Source organism: Protopterus annectens, chromosome 14.part0 (assembly GCF_019279795.1).
Source record: "Protopterus annectens isolate FY-2018-M chromosome 14.part0, PAN1.0, whole genome shotgun sequence".
In the NCBI taxonomy this organism is placed as follows: Eukaryota; Metazoa; Chordata; order Ceratodontiformes; family Protopteridae; genus Protopterus; species Protopterus annectens.
In genome coordinates this window covers 624907055-624923762 of record NC_056748.1, presented here as the reverse complement: position 1 = coordinate 624923762, position 16708 = coordinate 624907055, and the positions used below count along the sequence as shown (strand labels likewise).

The 16708-nt window shown below is 40.5% G+C and overlaps 1 protein-coding gene across 1 annotated transcript in view; it reads right to left on the bottom strand.

The window, feature by feature from the left end:
- DNAJC12 (DnaJ heat shock protein family (Hsp40) member C12) overlaps positions 1-16708 on the bottom strand; it is a 314683-nt gene that overhangs the window by 252617 nt on the left and 45358 nt on the right. The window contains exon 2 of the mRNA XM_044056381.1: positions 11715-11793. Within this exon, the coding sequence (XP_043912316.1) occupies positions 11715-11793 (79 nt within the window). The remainder of the gene's footprint in view (positions 1-11714; positions 11794-16708) is intronic.

Below are 16708 nucleotides of genomic sequence, written 5' to 3'. Positions count from 1 at the left end.
CACACACACACACACACACACACATATATATATATATATATATAGAGAGAGAGAGAGTCTGAGCCACAAGGGCCTGGAGCATATCCCAGCAAAAAATAGATTAACCATTGATGCTGTCACTCTGTACATCGCCATGTCATGACATTACAAGAGAGTGTAAACCAAGAACCAAAGAAAACAAAAATGCAGCAAAAAAACCTCCGAAACTGAGGTAAGGTGTCACAAGAGTATCCTGAGTTAGCAGGCTTCCAGACAAAAGCACTGGAGCTAGGCAAAGCTTCGTTAGCTAAAATAAAACACTGGTGCAGGAAGAGCCGGCTTTGTTTTTTACCTTCCTGGTTGGACTTATTAAAGCTTACGGTTTTTACCTGCAATTTTCCTGCACCAGTGTTTTATTTTAGCTAACGAAGCTTTGCCTAGCTCCAGTGCTTTTGTCTGGAAGCCTGCTAACTCAGGATACTCTTGTGACACCTTACCTCAGTTTCGGAGGTTTTTTTATTACAAGAGAGTGTGTCCGAAGCAAACTCATTTAGTTGAATGGTTGATTTCTGCAAGTGTAGCAGCACATAACCTGTTTAACATTTGAACACTGAGGTTGGATATATTTAGTATGTAGTTACGTTTAGCCCATACTAAAAGTAAAGAAGCATTCGAAATAAGTAAGTATTTATATGAAAATTACCACAGTGTGATAAAATAAAACAGACCACAACATTCGAATAATGATGCTTTAAGTAATCTGTTTAACAGTTACCTAAGATGCTATCTTGCAGCAGACATAGGATGTTTGTTGTTTGTGAATGTCTGTATTGTGAACAGACATAGGGGTAAGATGCACATTATCAAGTAAAGTGGGGATGTACTTTGCCGATAAGTGGAGAGGGGAGACAGGAGGTAGGATTACTGCTACATAGAAAGCAATACATAAGAGTGCACATAAGAAGCAACTGTTTTGCAGAACACTGTAAAATTAACTGCAGAACTGCACCACAGTAAAGGAGACTGTGTGGAAGGGGGTGTTGGTACAGGTATGTTGCCTATGCTTCCAGTTTGCTTGAAATGGATAACTGTACATCGTTTTTCAGGGACAAACAAGGTAAAGCCCACAGATTTGCAAACAAGTAATTTGTGGGCCAAGAACACACCACATAAATATGTACTGGTGTTCCTTTTGATTTATTTTTGGATACTTAGTCTATTTTTCCTATTTTTGCTTTTTTCATTAAGTAAGTTTGAATTTCAGTGTCTGTTTCACTAAGATAAGGTTAAGTGTGATGCACACACACACCCCTGAGGCCAATTTAGCACTGCCATTCTACTTTGCCAGTATGTCTCTGAAGTCTGTAAGAAAACTAGAGAGCCCAGCAAAAACCCAACATGCAAACTTCACAGAAAAGGTACTTCAGCCAAACACTGACTTGGAAAACAAAGAGCTGTGAAGCAGCAGTGCTAATACTGGAACCACCAATGTAATTTACACACTCATATGTGTAAACATATTACAAGTGTATGTGTCTATATACACATAGGTTCATAGGTTAATACTAGGCTATCTGCCCTAGGACATTTATAAGCCTAGCCAGAGTGTGTTTGGCTTTCGCCACCCTTTTAGATTAGTTGACTGTGCCTCTGTATAGTAGGTCACAGAAGGTAGCCCTTTTAAAGTTAGTTTACTGTACCTCTGTCAAGTAGGGACACAGAAGAGATCCCAGGGGTAAACTTAAGATCTCCCATCCACTCGTCAAGAGTTCTCTTGAAGAGGGTCAGTGAGGGGCTCTGCCTAACATGGATTGGGATTTTGTTCCAGAGTGAGGGGAGCCTCTGGGATATGAATCTGTCCCTCCAGCATGTCCTATTTATTTCTGTGCTGAGGTTCAAGTCCCTGGAGCGTGTAGCTCTAAGGGATTTTGATTTCCTGAGGTGAAGCATGTCCATTAATTCTGGGTTGGACATGGCTTTATACGTCAGACACAGATCGCCTCTGAGTAGGTGGTACGCCACTGAGTAGAGCTGGAGTTTCTTTAGCCGAGCTGCATAGGGCATCTGTTTGAGTCCTTGATCCTCTTGGTGAGGTACTTTTGGGGTCTTTCCAGTTGCTGCAGGTGTCGGGTAAGGTACATCCCAAATGGGGCATTGTATTCAATTATGGCCTGATAAGTGATGAGTAGAGGGGCACAATGACCTCTCTTGATCTAGATGTGAATCCTTTCATGATAAGGTGTGCTATATAGAAGGTCTTTCTAACCACTTTGGCAATGTGATTGTCAAAGGAGAGACTGCTATCTACTTGGGTCCCCAAGTCCCTAATTACATCTTCCGTACTTAATGGATTACCACCTATGTGGTAATTTGTGGGCAATTTGTTTTTCCCAAAGGGGATGACTATGCACTTTTTGGCATTTAGCTTTAGGCCATGGCTCTGGCACCAGTTATCCATCTCTGTGAGACCCTTTTGAAGGATGCTTGTGTCAGCCAGAGAGTCGATTACGGCACCCAGTTTGCAGTCATCTGTGAACTTGGTCAGCCATAGTCCACCCGTGTTAGCCTGTACCTCTGAGAAATATATACACCGAACAAGAGAGGTCCCAGGACTGAGCCTTGTGGGATGCTACTTGTAACTGGTTTAGAGTCTGACATGGCACCTGCTATTCTGACCATGTGGGTTCTATCCCTGAGCCAGTTTGCAACCCATCTTGTGACATAGGGGTTGATATTTAAGCTGGTGAGCTTATTTATGATGCCCGAGTGGGGTATTGTGTCGAAGGTTTTTGCGAGGTCCAGGTAGGCTGTGTGGACTACCTTCCCTTCATCTATGGCTTTGGCAACTGTTTCAAAGAAGTCGACCAGGTAAAAGAGGCAAGATCTGCCCTTAACAAAGCCGAATTGGGTAGGATCCAGTGTCTGGAGGTTCCCAATGTCTTTGTTTATGATTTCCATGATGATACACTCCATAGCTTTGCAGACCAGGCTAGTCAGGCTTATAGGGCAATAGTTTCCGGGGTCTGTTGTGGCACCACCTTTGTGGAGTGGGACCACTGTTGCTGTACGCAATTCCTTGGGTACATATCCTTTAGTAAGGCTGAGATTGAACAGTGACTTTTTATGAGGGTTTAGTTCTTCTTGGAGCTTGTGTAAGACTCAGCCCGGGACACCATCTGGTCCTATTGATGCTTTGTTTTTTGCTATGGAGAGGGCAGCTCTCACCTGTGCATCTGTGATCTCGGGAAGGCTACACTCTGTTGGGATAGACATTTGCTCTTTTGGGGGGGAGGAGGGGAGAAGTTTGCACTGAACCTTTCTGCCAGGATGTTGGCAATGTCTGTGGGTTCAGTTTATTTTTTGTCATTTTGCACTAACTCAGAGCATATCTGGGAGTTGCCTCCCAGGTTTCTGACATAACTAAAGAAGGCCTTGTGATTATCTTTAGTGTCTTGTGCAATTTTTCTTTCGAAGCTGGCCTTAGATGATTTTATGAGGGATCATAGTTTCTTGCTAGTACTGATCAGAGACGCCTTCCCTTTTTGGGATTTTGGTCTATCATGTAGTAGCTTTCTCCTTCTGTTGTATAGCTTATTTATGGCCGGGGTCCACCAGACAGGTCTCCTACCTTTGGAGGAGTGAGTCTTGGTTTTATTTGGGATGGTATGCTCCATACATTCCTGTAGGTGTCCATAGAATGCTTTTGTAAAGGATTCTGCATTTTGGGCCGTATTTTCAACTGGCCCAGGGGCTTTGAAGGATTCCACCTCGGTTTTGAGAAGTGTGAAGTTTGCTTTTGAGAAGTTCTTCACTGTGGTTTCCTTGGCTAGGGGTGGGGACGGAATATGGATGTCCAGTGAGATTAGTTTATGGTCTGATCTTACCAATGAAGGGTATACCTCTGGTGTGGAACATAGAGATCCCATGTTGGTGATGACAAGATCCAATATGTTTTCCCCTCTTGTGGGAGTGGTGACCAGTTATTCCATAGCATTTGAGTTTATAAATTCTAGGAACCGTTGGGCGAGGGGGTTTGGGCTTGAGTAGTTTTCCCAATCAATGTTTGGGTAGTTGAAGTCACCCAATATAATGGTGTTTGGAGAGACCTTCATATTCTCCAGTGTTCTCAGGAAAGCCGAGTGAGGTTCCTGTGTTTGGGAGGGTGGTCTGTAGCAGGCTACAAACTGAAAGGCAGTTTTGCCCACTGTTAGTTGCACATGGATGGTCTCCGATGCTTCGTGCAGTGCCACTAACCTGGAGGTGTGGGTATCTTTGATAAATATGGATACTCCCCCTCCTTTTGTGGTTCGGTCCAAGATTTGGGACCGGAAAGCATGGTATGAAGTATAACCTGTTAGTGCTGGGGTGCTCTTGGGAGCCTTGAACCAGGTTTTTGTTACTGCACAGATATCAATATTCTCCATACTGAGGAGAGTCTCGAGTGCGTGCATCTTGAGGTTTAGACGTCTGCCGTTGAGCAGCATTACCCTTAGTTTTTTTTTCCATTGTGTTGTCTATGGATGTGGGTTTGTCTTTTGAGCCTTGCCTAAAAAAGGCACTATGGGGGAGGCAAGAAGCTTTGTCAGTATTCGAAAACCCAGGGGTAACAGGTGCAAGCCGTCCCTAGCAAAGCAACGTGGCTTGTCGAGCATGTCATCCCAGGCTGACAGACAGTGGATCCCCTTTGAATGACACCAATACTTTAGCCAATTGTTAAAATTGATCATTTTGTCTTTATACTGTGGCATCATTCTTGGTGAGGGTAAGATGCTACTCAAGGTCAGGGTCATATCGGCCTGGGTTACATGATCAAACAGCTCCTCTATGTCTTTTTTCATGTAGTCCAGGGAGTTACGTCTCAGTTCATTCACACCAGCATGGACAATGACGGAGTCATATTTGTACTTGCTTTGGAGTGACCTGAGTGCTTGTGTTATGTGGCGGATCCTGTCACCTGACAGGCAGCTTACAGTGACCTTCTCCTTGTTCAGCCTGGTGAGTGGGACATCAGTGTGTCTGACAATAGAGTCACCTATTACAAGTGTATTAGGTGTGTTGTTTAGCCTTAAGGGCTGTGACTGTGTGGCACACTGACTTTGTGAGCTATGTGCTATGTGGGTATTGTTTTGTGGTAGGGGTTGCTTGGATGTCTGCTTTGTAGGTCTCTGCTGCTTAGGCAGATTTTTATTTAGAGCCTCCGAGTATGTTTTTGTGTGTTTATGTGTTTGGTTTGCTGATGCGATAGGTCTATGTGAGACTGGATTTGTGGTGTGTGTGGTTACCTTCTCCTCCTGACAGGCTGTGCCAGTACTGGGTTGAGAGAGCTTAGCCTCCAGTTTGGCTATATAGTTTAATCTCTCACATATATTTGTGCTTGTTGGGAGGAGGAGAGGGTGGTCTGTATACATACAGCAGTTGTAATATTGCCTCAAGATCCCCAGATTCACCAGCTGGACTGGAGAGTAAACCCGAAACTGACCTTTGGACATGCCTGAATAATATAGGGAACTCCTTACTGACTGATTAGAAAGAACCAATAGGGAGCAAGTGCTTAAAAGGAGTATAAGAGGATGTAGTGCTTAAGGTTAAGTGTAAAAGATCCCATGTGAATAAACATACACACACACACACGTGTGTGTGTCTATCTGTATTTACTCACCTTTGTCGAATGGCACTAATGTCAACGTGCATAATGTCAACACCAAATGATTGCATGTTGACACCCTATTATGTAAGTTGCCAAGCAACAGTCTTGGCGCATTCAAAAGATTTACAGCAAAAGCCAAAAGAAAGCATTGTTTTTCCCCACTGCACTCGCCATAGCCCATGCTCATTATATATTCTAACTCCAAGATCACACAATTCTCAGAGAAAGGACAAATTACCCAACTCTGAGAATCATCAGATCTGCTATTTTTGTTGACAGATGTTGACCATCTGTTTAGTCGACCAAACTGTGTTGACTAAATAGATGTTGACCAAAGCACTGTTTGACAAAAGTAGCAGTTTCCATACATATGCAAATACATACATATATATATATATATATATATATATATATATATATATATAAAGTGTGTATGTGTGTTATCAGGCATAGACATCGGGTCAGAGGGTGAATAACATGGTCAGGATCTTGAGATTATAATGGCATTTAATTAAATGCACAGGAGACAGTAGAAGTTGTCAAGGATAAATCATTCATGAAGGCTGCTCATGATCAGAAGGAGGGTTACAGAGACTCTTAAGGAGTGGCTACAGATCCCTCACAGTAGCAGGAGCTAACCACCTACAGTCATCTGAGTGCTGGCATTATTGCACATCCTGAAGCTTTCTCCTTCTCCTTCTCCTTCTCCTCCTCTTCCCAACTAGTAGATTCTAGCAGCAATCTATATAATACCTATTCATTAACCATGCAGGTCACTGTGGCTTTGTGAATCTTTATTATATATAAAGCCACCAGCAGCTGTAAGCAGAGGACATCAAATGGCCCTCGTACAGATATTACATTATGACACTTGGCAAGGATGTGTGCCACTGTTGGGAATCCTTCCACTGGAGCAGGGCCAGCCTTAACGATAGGTGAGCTAAATGCCTGCCAGGGGCATCATGCTTGTACAGTTTTTTTCTTTCTTCATTTATTTACTTATTTTTGGAGCAATGTTTCTTTGCTCTAAACAAAAAAAAAAAAAGAAAGAAAAAATATCCCTACAGAAAGAAAATGCGCCTGCAGTACAGCAGGTGATCTGGGGTGGAGCTGCTCCAGTTGTCTTGACATTCAACCCATGTTATATTAACCTTAAACATTGTGAGGTCACAGGAGTAGAAACCTCACAACATTCAAATGTGGGCACAAAGGCAATTGAATGAGTTTTTTTTTTTTTAACGAGAAGTACGACTTGTGGGGCAGATGTGGAAATTATGAGACACAAATCAGGGATATACTGCAGGATCCTGAACAGAAATGAGATGACTAGCACAGTGTTTGTGAAATATTTTTAAATAATGCTGGTAGTGATCAACCAGATATTTTGGACAATATTTCTGGTGTTGAGATTTGTGTGGAACAACCTAAATTGGAGGAAATAATATTACACAGCCATCAAACATCATAGATAAAACTGCTGGGTGGGTGTTGAAGTTGGCTGGATGAAAGTAATTGATCCTCTTGTCACTTGCTCAGTTTAAACATGGACACCTGATATGCACAGACATAGTGGGTATAACTTCTGTGGCTGTCTTATGTAGAGGAAATGACTAGCTGCCTGCTGCTGTTTGCTTATTATTTTGGTTTTGCAGGACTAATGTGATTATGTGATGCAATGTACAATATTTTAATGTGTAGCAACTGTTGGATTTAAAACAAAGATGAAATACATCACATGGTCATCCTGTTTTGTCACAACCAGCCATATGAATTATACAGAGAACTGGCTATAACTGTTTGGTGGTGGTTGCCTGGATGAAAGTAGTTGCCCCTGTTGTACTGGACCAAGTTTAACAGTCACCTCTCAAAGAATAAGGGTAAATGCATCACAGAATATCCAGACATTTAGAACTTCTGTATAAGTGGATTTTGACATGGACTTAGTAATCGCCTCTGCCCTGAACTCCACCTAGTCTAAAACCAGCTCTGCTCATAGGTGTACACAGAAGGTCAATGTACTTGTATGCGGGACTGGGGATGACATCATTATTTCTTTAACATACCTCCAAAATCTCAGTGGTCACTATACCTTGTGTTGGGCTGGGAACAATGTGATCATTATGTCTTTAATTTTCCTCACAAATTTCAGAGGGTCACTTTAGCTTGTATAGTTGTGCTGTACTGTCTCTAGAAGTAACAAGTTGGAATCATTATTGTAATTATTTTTTTTTTATTTTTCTCACAGTCAAAACTCTGATGCACATGCAGGTGGCCATTGTTTGGGACAGAGTGAATAATACGCTATTTATAGTAGTCTGACAGCAAATACATTATGCTCTATTTGTTTTTTCAGTTTTGTCACAGTCTAATATCAGAAGATCACACAGAAGGCAGCTGTCTTTTAGAAGGAGAGGGTGAACAGACATGCTATATATAAATATGACAGCAGCAGCTTGAAAAAGGACTGTGGGCATTTGTGCTTTAATTTTAATCTCAATTTAACACCAGAATGGGATACAGAGACATTTAATACATATTCTCAGGTCAGGGGGGTAGGAGACCAGGCAGAGGCAGAAGTGTAACTAGGGTGGGATGACAGCAGCAACTGCCCTAGGTGCAAATTGTTGGGGGGTGTGATCAGCTGATCCCGATTTCTAATGCAGTCCCTGCTTTTAAAAATTGGTACTGAATTTGCGGTCAAACTTGAGCACTTTAACACTCTGCGTGTGGTCTAAACTGTAGCAACTGCATACTCCATTGAAGCAAACAGTTTGCTATAATTTAAAAAAAAATACCTCTCTCACTCTCTCTCTTTTTTTGTTAACTAAAACAATTGCACTGTAGAATTCCATGCAGGCAGGGTATATGTTGCAAGTGTTTGCTACATTTGTAGTAAGTATTTTATTAAAGTTTATAACAAGGATTTTTTTTAACTAATACCTGAGTGTCATAGTGTTTCATGTGAGCAGGTTATAAACTGTAGCAAATGATTGCTACATTTACAGCAAGTAGTTTGCTACAGTTTATACCCTGACTGCATGGAGTGTTTCAGCAGTCAGGTTTTACTTAAAAACGTTGTTTTGTTTTTTTTTAATACTTTTAAAGTGTAGCAATTAGCTTGCAACACGTTAGACCATACATGGACTGCAGTGGTGGTGCTGCGGTAGCATTGTCGCCTCACAGTAAGACATTGTCCTGTTCGATTCTCAGCTAAGCGTCTTCTGTGTGGAGACATGCGTAAATGGGCGTACCTTCGTTGAAGGTTGTGCGTCAGAGCTGGCAACTCGGCATGTAAAAATCTACTGCCAATCATTAGCGGACCGGGGTTCCGCTGTGGCGACCCCTAACCGGGAAAAGCCGAAAGACACAACAACTTTAGACCATACATGAATAGCTACAGTGCTCACTCTGAATGCAGGTTGGAGGATCAGAGACAGGGCACAGAAATGGAAATGGGATCTGAATGGCTGGGCAGGAAGGGAAGGGGGTGTTGTGCATCTAGCTATCTGCATTTTTTGCTCTTTAATGTAAGAACTGGGGGCAGATATGTAAAAGTGCATCTTCCTTTTTTCATTTCATTCACTTGAAATGCTGAGGGGTGGGGCACTAGTTCGTATTACTGGCACAAGGTGCTGGTTCAGCCAGCTATCTTTCTGGGGCCAGCTATTCTTACTGATATATGTATTGTCACAAGCATTTGTCTTGTCAGTTTATTGTGAAATGGTGTTTGGTCAGCGCTGAGCATTAAAACACAGATACAACTTATTTCTTCCTTGAAATATAAAAGTAAGATTTTATTTCTTTTCTGAATGCATGATCTTTGGTCGGGCCTTTACTGGGTCAAGGAAGGAAAAAAGCTCTAAAATGTACCTCAAAGCATCTATAACACCACAGCTCCTGAAGGTCTTGCAGCCCCTCTGCAGTTGTCAGAGTGCAGTCTTACTTAGATAGAACATATTGAATGAATGGATAACTACAAGAAAAAAAAATGAAGACTAAGACAACCTGTAAAAAAGAAAAGTAATATAGATGGTGTGAGTATGCCATGATGGGTTGGGCAGCAGAGGGCACCATGCAGCCTTTTCACCTAGGGTGTTAGGTTACCTCAGGCCGGCCCTGCACTGGTGGAAGACTTAATCACCATGCCTCTGCCAAGAAAGTAAACATTAAAACAATAATATAAAAATCCACAGCTCTTTGGAACACACAAATCTGAGAGAACAGTGGTTCACAAATGAAGTAGTAATACAGGAAATATAAGAACTGCTACAATGTAGAGCACCTGGCGTGTATGTGTGCCACATAATACCACAGAGGATACCACACAGGCATACTGGGCAAAAACTAAAAAAAAAATATATATATATTTAGCACAATCAATCTGTTTACAGCCTGAGATTAAATATTACATGGAGATTTTTTTTCCAAATATTTTAATTTCTAGTGTTTAAAGAGCACATATATCTAAATAATAAATGCCAACAAAGGATAATTACGTTTTCCTTAAAAAAACAAAAAAGGTTTGCATTTGCTTTATTATTTGTATATACATTTTTAGTTCCTCCTCCTAATGTCCTGTAGCTGTTGTAGGATATATAATTGCTGCATGACATACTTTACATCCATCTCACACACACACACACACACACACACACACACACACACATATATATATTATTTAACATACATGCAGACACACACAAACACACACACACACACACACATACAAACACATATACACACATAAACTAGTGTATCGGTTGACAGTCTCTCACACACAAGCAGAAACCTCGAATATACACCCACACAAACATGCATATGTGCAGACTATCACAAACACACACACACACAAATGTGCCCAGCAATTACAATCACTTTCTTGATTGTCTACACCTCAGATGTCTCATTGTGATCAAATGAATGAACAATTGCATACAACGCAAATTAATGCAGTTCCTCCCAACAAACCTTTTTCTAGAAAGCCCCTTATTTTGCCTCATATTTTTGTTTTGTCCCTTAAAAATTGTTTGCTTTCCTTGAAAATCTGTGAAGACTACTAATCCAGAATTCTTGAGCAAAGAAGTTCACACACTTTTTCTCTTACACACACACACACACACACACACACACACACACACACACACACACACACATCCATCTAATGCAATTAACTGCATACCTTTTACTTATTTTCCCAAACTCTGCTAAAAGTAGTTCTTTAAATGCCATGATTAGCGAGGGGAAAGTATAACAGCAGTTCCTTGCAACTGCTATTGTAGTTAATTTTATTATTCATTTTTTTCCACCGGTTTTATTCCTTTTAACTTATGTTCACTAAGCATTCACTTTTAGTGAGTGAAAACCATTAATATGGCAGCTGCTCTCTTTTTCTCCATGCTACATAGCAGCTTAATATGCTGCCATGAAGTCATGGACTCGTTCCAGGGCTCTCTTTGTACATTAATACTCTGTTGGAGAATGTGTGTTGTCTGGTAAGTTATAGTTTTTTATGTTCAGCCCACTTTCTAATAATAAATAAGGAAGTGAAAGCATACATGTAGTACCTCATTTCACACGAAGTTTAGTAAGTGATAATGAATACTGTTTAAAATAATTTTCTATATAGAGGCTCCAGTGGCATAAAGGGATAAAATTCTGACTACTGCCCAGCCAACCTGGGTTTGACTGGCAGCTTGGGTGATCGATAGATCATCAGAGAGAGATAGAGAAAGATGAGAGAGAGGATGCTCGTTAATGACACCCCAGGTAGTAAAGAGTGATGTTGCCCTTGGAAATGACTGATGAGCATAGGGGGAGGAGAAAAGAGAAAAGTGGGTAGAGCATATAAAAAGACCACCCCAGACAGAAATATAGATGGCCGAGTCCTCAGGATACTCTTAGGATCCATGACCAGCCCCAGTAAATACCAGAGTAGAACAGGGGTTGGAGGATGGCTGGTAGACCCGGTGTGGACATGGGTAATGGGGGGCAAGATAGTATCATAATTCTCTATATGTATTTATGTACAAGATCAACTATTTTATTACCAGGTATTTATTGTACTGAAAAATAAACAAATAAAGATTACCTGCTTTAGGGTTTTCAGGATGCTTGTCAGGATGGCATTCCAAAGCTCTGGCTTTGAATTCTGTCAGAATCTGTTCAGACTTAAAAAAGAAAAGTTAAAAGTCAGTAAGTGAAACAGTTTACTCATATGCAAGACAACGCAGAGCACATTTTTTCTAAGCTTGATGCGGTCTTGAATGTTTCAGACCATATTAGCAGATCTGCAGGAAATGAAATATAAAGTACATAAAAAGAAGAAAGCTACATATGTGCACATCTGTATTAAGAATATGCTGTAGGACATTTAACCAAAGTGAGATTCAGGTTTCTGTTTCCCCCTAACATTTTTTTGGAGCAAGACTCCATAACTCTTATTTCAGTTAATCCTATATCTGCACAACAAATAACTGGCAGTCACCACATTTTTGTCTATACCAATGATTGTTGAATAAGGTTCATTTGTGGGCAGTAATTTCTGCAAGGCCACTTTTATATCAGGGTTAAATAATGTATTTCTTTGTTTAAAGCATCTACAAACAGTGCTCTAACATATATAACTTAATGCCAGGTATGAGAATCATACAATTTTATTTAACTGGTGAAAACAGTCAGGTGATTGTTTACCACTAGTGCTTAATAAACAATCATGTTCCTAAATAATTTCACCCAATATGTAAATAGACCAGTAACAAAAACTATCACCATTCGTTTACCATGCAACCTGATATGGTCTGTTAAACAGATCTGCCACCCACTAGAGTAAAGAAAAAAAACTTCAAGAGATCCTTACACATATGGCTAAAATACATTACTTTTAACACAGTTTTAATGAACATCAACTTTGCATCGCAGAAGCCAAACTGTGTATCAAGATACTGTTGGCCTGCGGAAGCTAACTGTTCTAAAACTGCTGCTTTTAAGTACCAAAACAGAAATGAGTAAGGGCATATACTGCACTCTTCTTCAAAGGTGTACTCTCAGATGGTCATGGCTTTAGAATGCAATTTTCACAACTTGGGGCCGTCCCATTGCTAAAATGGTCAGACTTTATGCCTGGCCATCTGCTTGTAGCTAACTAATTACTTTAAGAATCCTACTACAGTCCCTATAATAAGTGTGTGTGTGGGTGTGGGTATGGGTATGCGTGTGTCTAGGATAAGTACAGTAGAAACGATGAGCCTTTTAATAAATCTTCAAATGACAGCCATCTAAGCTTTACGTTGTGTTACAGCTTTCAAAAACTCAGTTAAACTGTAATGTTCCCAGTTTTTCAATAACCTCTTGATCTTCTCTGCTTAAAAATATATACATTTATAAATATATATATATATATATATATATATATATGTGTGTGTGTGTGTGTGTGTGTGTGTCATTTAATATGACATTTGACATCTTGCTTTCGATCTTCCTGTGCAGGAATCAATTGTTTTGCTCACACTTAAGTAAATTAAACACTGACTACAAATCAACTATCTTCCACCCTTCCACCCAAGCAGACATGCACTACACCTCTGCCAAGCCTTCACAAAATTCTGAGATCTTAGCAAAGCCTCCACAAAAGTTTATTACCGTTCGAAACAGCAGGAAGGAAAAGTACAGTTGTGCAAGCTGCACTTACCCATAATAGTAGCTGTTCAAATTCCTCACTGCTGCAGTAGCCTACGAGTTGTATCTTGCCAAAGATACGGCATCCAAACAGGTTCCCAAAGCTCTAGCCCTCTCCCACACAGTCACTCTGTATGTCTATAGGCTAATCCCTTTTGGAAGGGACTATAACAGCAGCCAGAGTGACTAAAAATCGTCAGGACTTTTTACCCCAAAAGAAAAAAAATGGGAGGAGGATTCATCCTGAAACAACCACAGCTAGTATTACCAATAAAAGAATAACCTCAACAAACAACAACAATGTCGATAATAAAAGTAGTAACACACGGCAGCTATGTACGTGTGTGCAGCTACTGCAGCATTGAGGAATTTGAACATCTATGGTTATGGGTAAGTACAAGTTATTCAACCGTACTATGCTCATCATTCTCACTGCTGCAGTAGCCTATGGGTAAATTACCAAAGCTTACCCAACCTGGGATGAGGAAGGATGTGGGTCCAGGAGCTCCTGGAGAACGGTCCTTGCAAAGCCTGCTCTGGACCTAGAGAAGGAATCCAGTTTGTAGTGCTTTGTAAACATAGGGATACAGGACCAATAAGCTGCCTGTAGAATGCTTCTAGAGTCCACCCTTTCTAATATGCCATAGAAGATGTTAAGACCATACTAGAAGGAGCCCTAACCCTGCCTGGAATGGTTTCATCATGGTGGGAGTAACAAAACAAAAAAGCAGGGACAACCATCTGGAGATAGTCTGTTTAGACACAGGTTGACCATTCTTAGTCCATGTATAGGAAATAAATACCTGGCCAGCTTTCCTAAAGGACTTGGTTCTGTCAAGGTAATACCTGAATTGCCTGTGCATATCCATGCCATGAAGAATCTGTTCTCCTCTGTTTTCTGTCCATGGATAAAAAAGGTTCCCTACTGAAATGTCTACATACAAAATGCAGAGTGCCAACAAACTGATAAAAAGACTGAAAATGTAGAAGCGTGAACCCCAAACATTGCCTTTTCCTGTAAACTTCTTTTATATAAGTGTGTGTGTGGGTGTGGGTATGGGTATGCGTGTGTCTAGGATAAGTACAGCCCCCCCACACCCTCCAAATTTATATACGCTAACTCTGTGATCAATGTACCATGAAGAAAAGGGAATATTCCAAGAAATGGCCATCTCAGACGGTATATGTAAGTCCATTTTCAGCCATTCAATCTCTGTGGTTCAGGACTCGCCCTAGGGGGTCCCTGCATTTCAAATGGTTACCAAAAAAATGGGAGATTGTTGGCTTAATTAAACATGAACTCTAAGACCACCTTAGGCATAAATGTGGGGCTAGTCCACAGAATGACCCTATCTCTGTGGAAAATTAGATAGTGTTCCCCAACCATAAGAGCTTGCAACTCAGGTATTCACCTTGCATATGACAGAGCAATAAGTAAAACAGTTTTCCAGGTAATGAACCTCAACTCAACCAAAGAGGCAGGCTGAAAGGTAACAAAGTCAGTTTCTCCAAAATAAAACTGAGATCTTAGGATGGTGGTATTTGTTTCCAAGAAGGTTTTATATGTATGATAATTTTCATAAACTATTTGACCACAAACAGAGAAGAAAAAGGGAGATTCAAGCGCAGACAAGCGGAAATGGCAGCTAGATGCAAGTATGCAAAAAGCCAGATGATAAGTAACGCACACAAATACTTAAGCACCAGGGGTGCAGACTCCCTGAAGGGACTCAGGTTACTGGCTAAGCGCCCACTAGAAAATCTTTTCCATTTGCCAACATACAACATTCTAAAAGCATGCTCTCTTGCCTCCTTTAGCACCTACTACATGTCCTCATGAAAAAAGTGGCTAAAAGGTATCAAAATTGACTCATCCAGGCAGTCGGTTGCAGTTGCTTCATGTCAAAGTGTATCAATCTTCCCTTGTCCTGTGTGAGTAGATAAAGGCTTTGAGGAAGTTTGAGGTAATTGCCCCATTCCATAAGTACGGAAAAACAAATCTGTCACCACAGTGATTTTTTTGGTAAATCTTTCTGAATCTTTAGAAGTACCTTGAAAATCAGTGGAAAGTGTGGAAAGGTATATAGGAATGTCCCTGACAAGGGGAATGAGACAGCAATTGTTCTCCATACTTGTTTGCAAGGATTCCTGCAGAAGAATTTGTCTGGTTGTCTGTTTTAAAAGAAGGCAAACATATCTACTACATCTGGATCAATTCCTCATTAAACAGGACATGCTCAGTCAGAGGCAACATGGCTTCCTCCCCAAATACAGCACAACCACTGCTATACTCTCCCTAACTGATCAAAATTACTCCAAAAATTATGCAGGGTAAAATTACTGATACTGTGTTTCTTGATGTCAGCAGAGCCTTCAACACTGTTGATCACACCCTCCTATCTCCTTAGAAAAAACAGTTTCACTAAGCTTGTGATGTCCTGGTTTTAAAATTACCTCTCTAACCATAACTTTACCTTCCCTGGTTCTAATATCTCAGGTACTTGAAACAAATATATTCTGCAACCTTCTGTTCTAGGTCCACTTCTTTTTTTACTCTTCCTCAATTATCTACACTGAGATCTCCCTCATATCAACTGTCTCCTCTATACTGATGACACTGTTGACCTTAAAGGGAATAAATCTAATTTTCCTGTCTACAGAAACAACTTCAAACTGACATCATAGCCATCTAGAAATGACTCCACAAAAACAAATTGTTAATATTCAGAAAAGCTCACTGATTTGGCACTCATCAAAAGTGTAATCATCTATACAATATTATCATCATGAGCCCCATAGGCTCTCCTCTCCCTTGTGTGTCTAAATGAAGATATTTAGGCCTTCTTTTTGACCAGCAGTTCTCCTTTAACAAACATATTTTAAACCCATATCCAAAAAGTGGCTCAATTAAGGCTTTCCTATTAGCTCTCTCATTTTCTTTCTAAAAAGGCACACCAAGCCATAGCCATATATGTTTTTCTTCTTCCTAGACTTGAATACAGATTACCTATAACAGCCCTGAGCTCAAAATATAATACCACTGAGCTGCAAAAGGCTGAAAATCAAATCCTCAGATTTATAAACCCTTCCAATATATTTGAATACCACTGCACTATTTTCAGTAAAAGAAAATGGCTAGAGTTAATGACAGTGCTACTCTATTCCTCAGTAAACTAACATATAAACTTACTAAACAAAGAAACTGCCTCCCTCTGTGCAATAAATTATGTATCAAAACCTCCAACTATTCTCTTCAAAACTCAGATTCGCTCCTTTTTTCTAGACCTTCCTTTACTCTGTGAGAGATCCTTCTCCAAACTTGTAGCAGCTTGCCAGAACTCACTACCTGAACCCATCATACTGGCAGATAACCTGCTCTCATTCAAGAGGTTGCTTCATTCTCACATG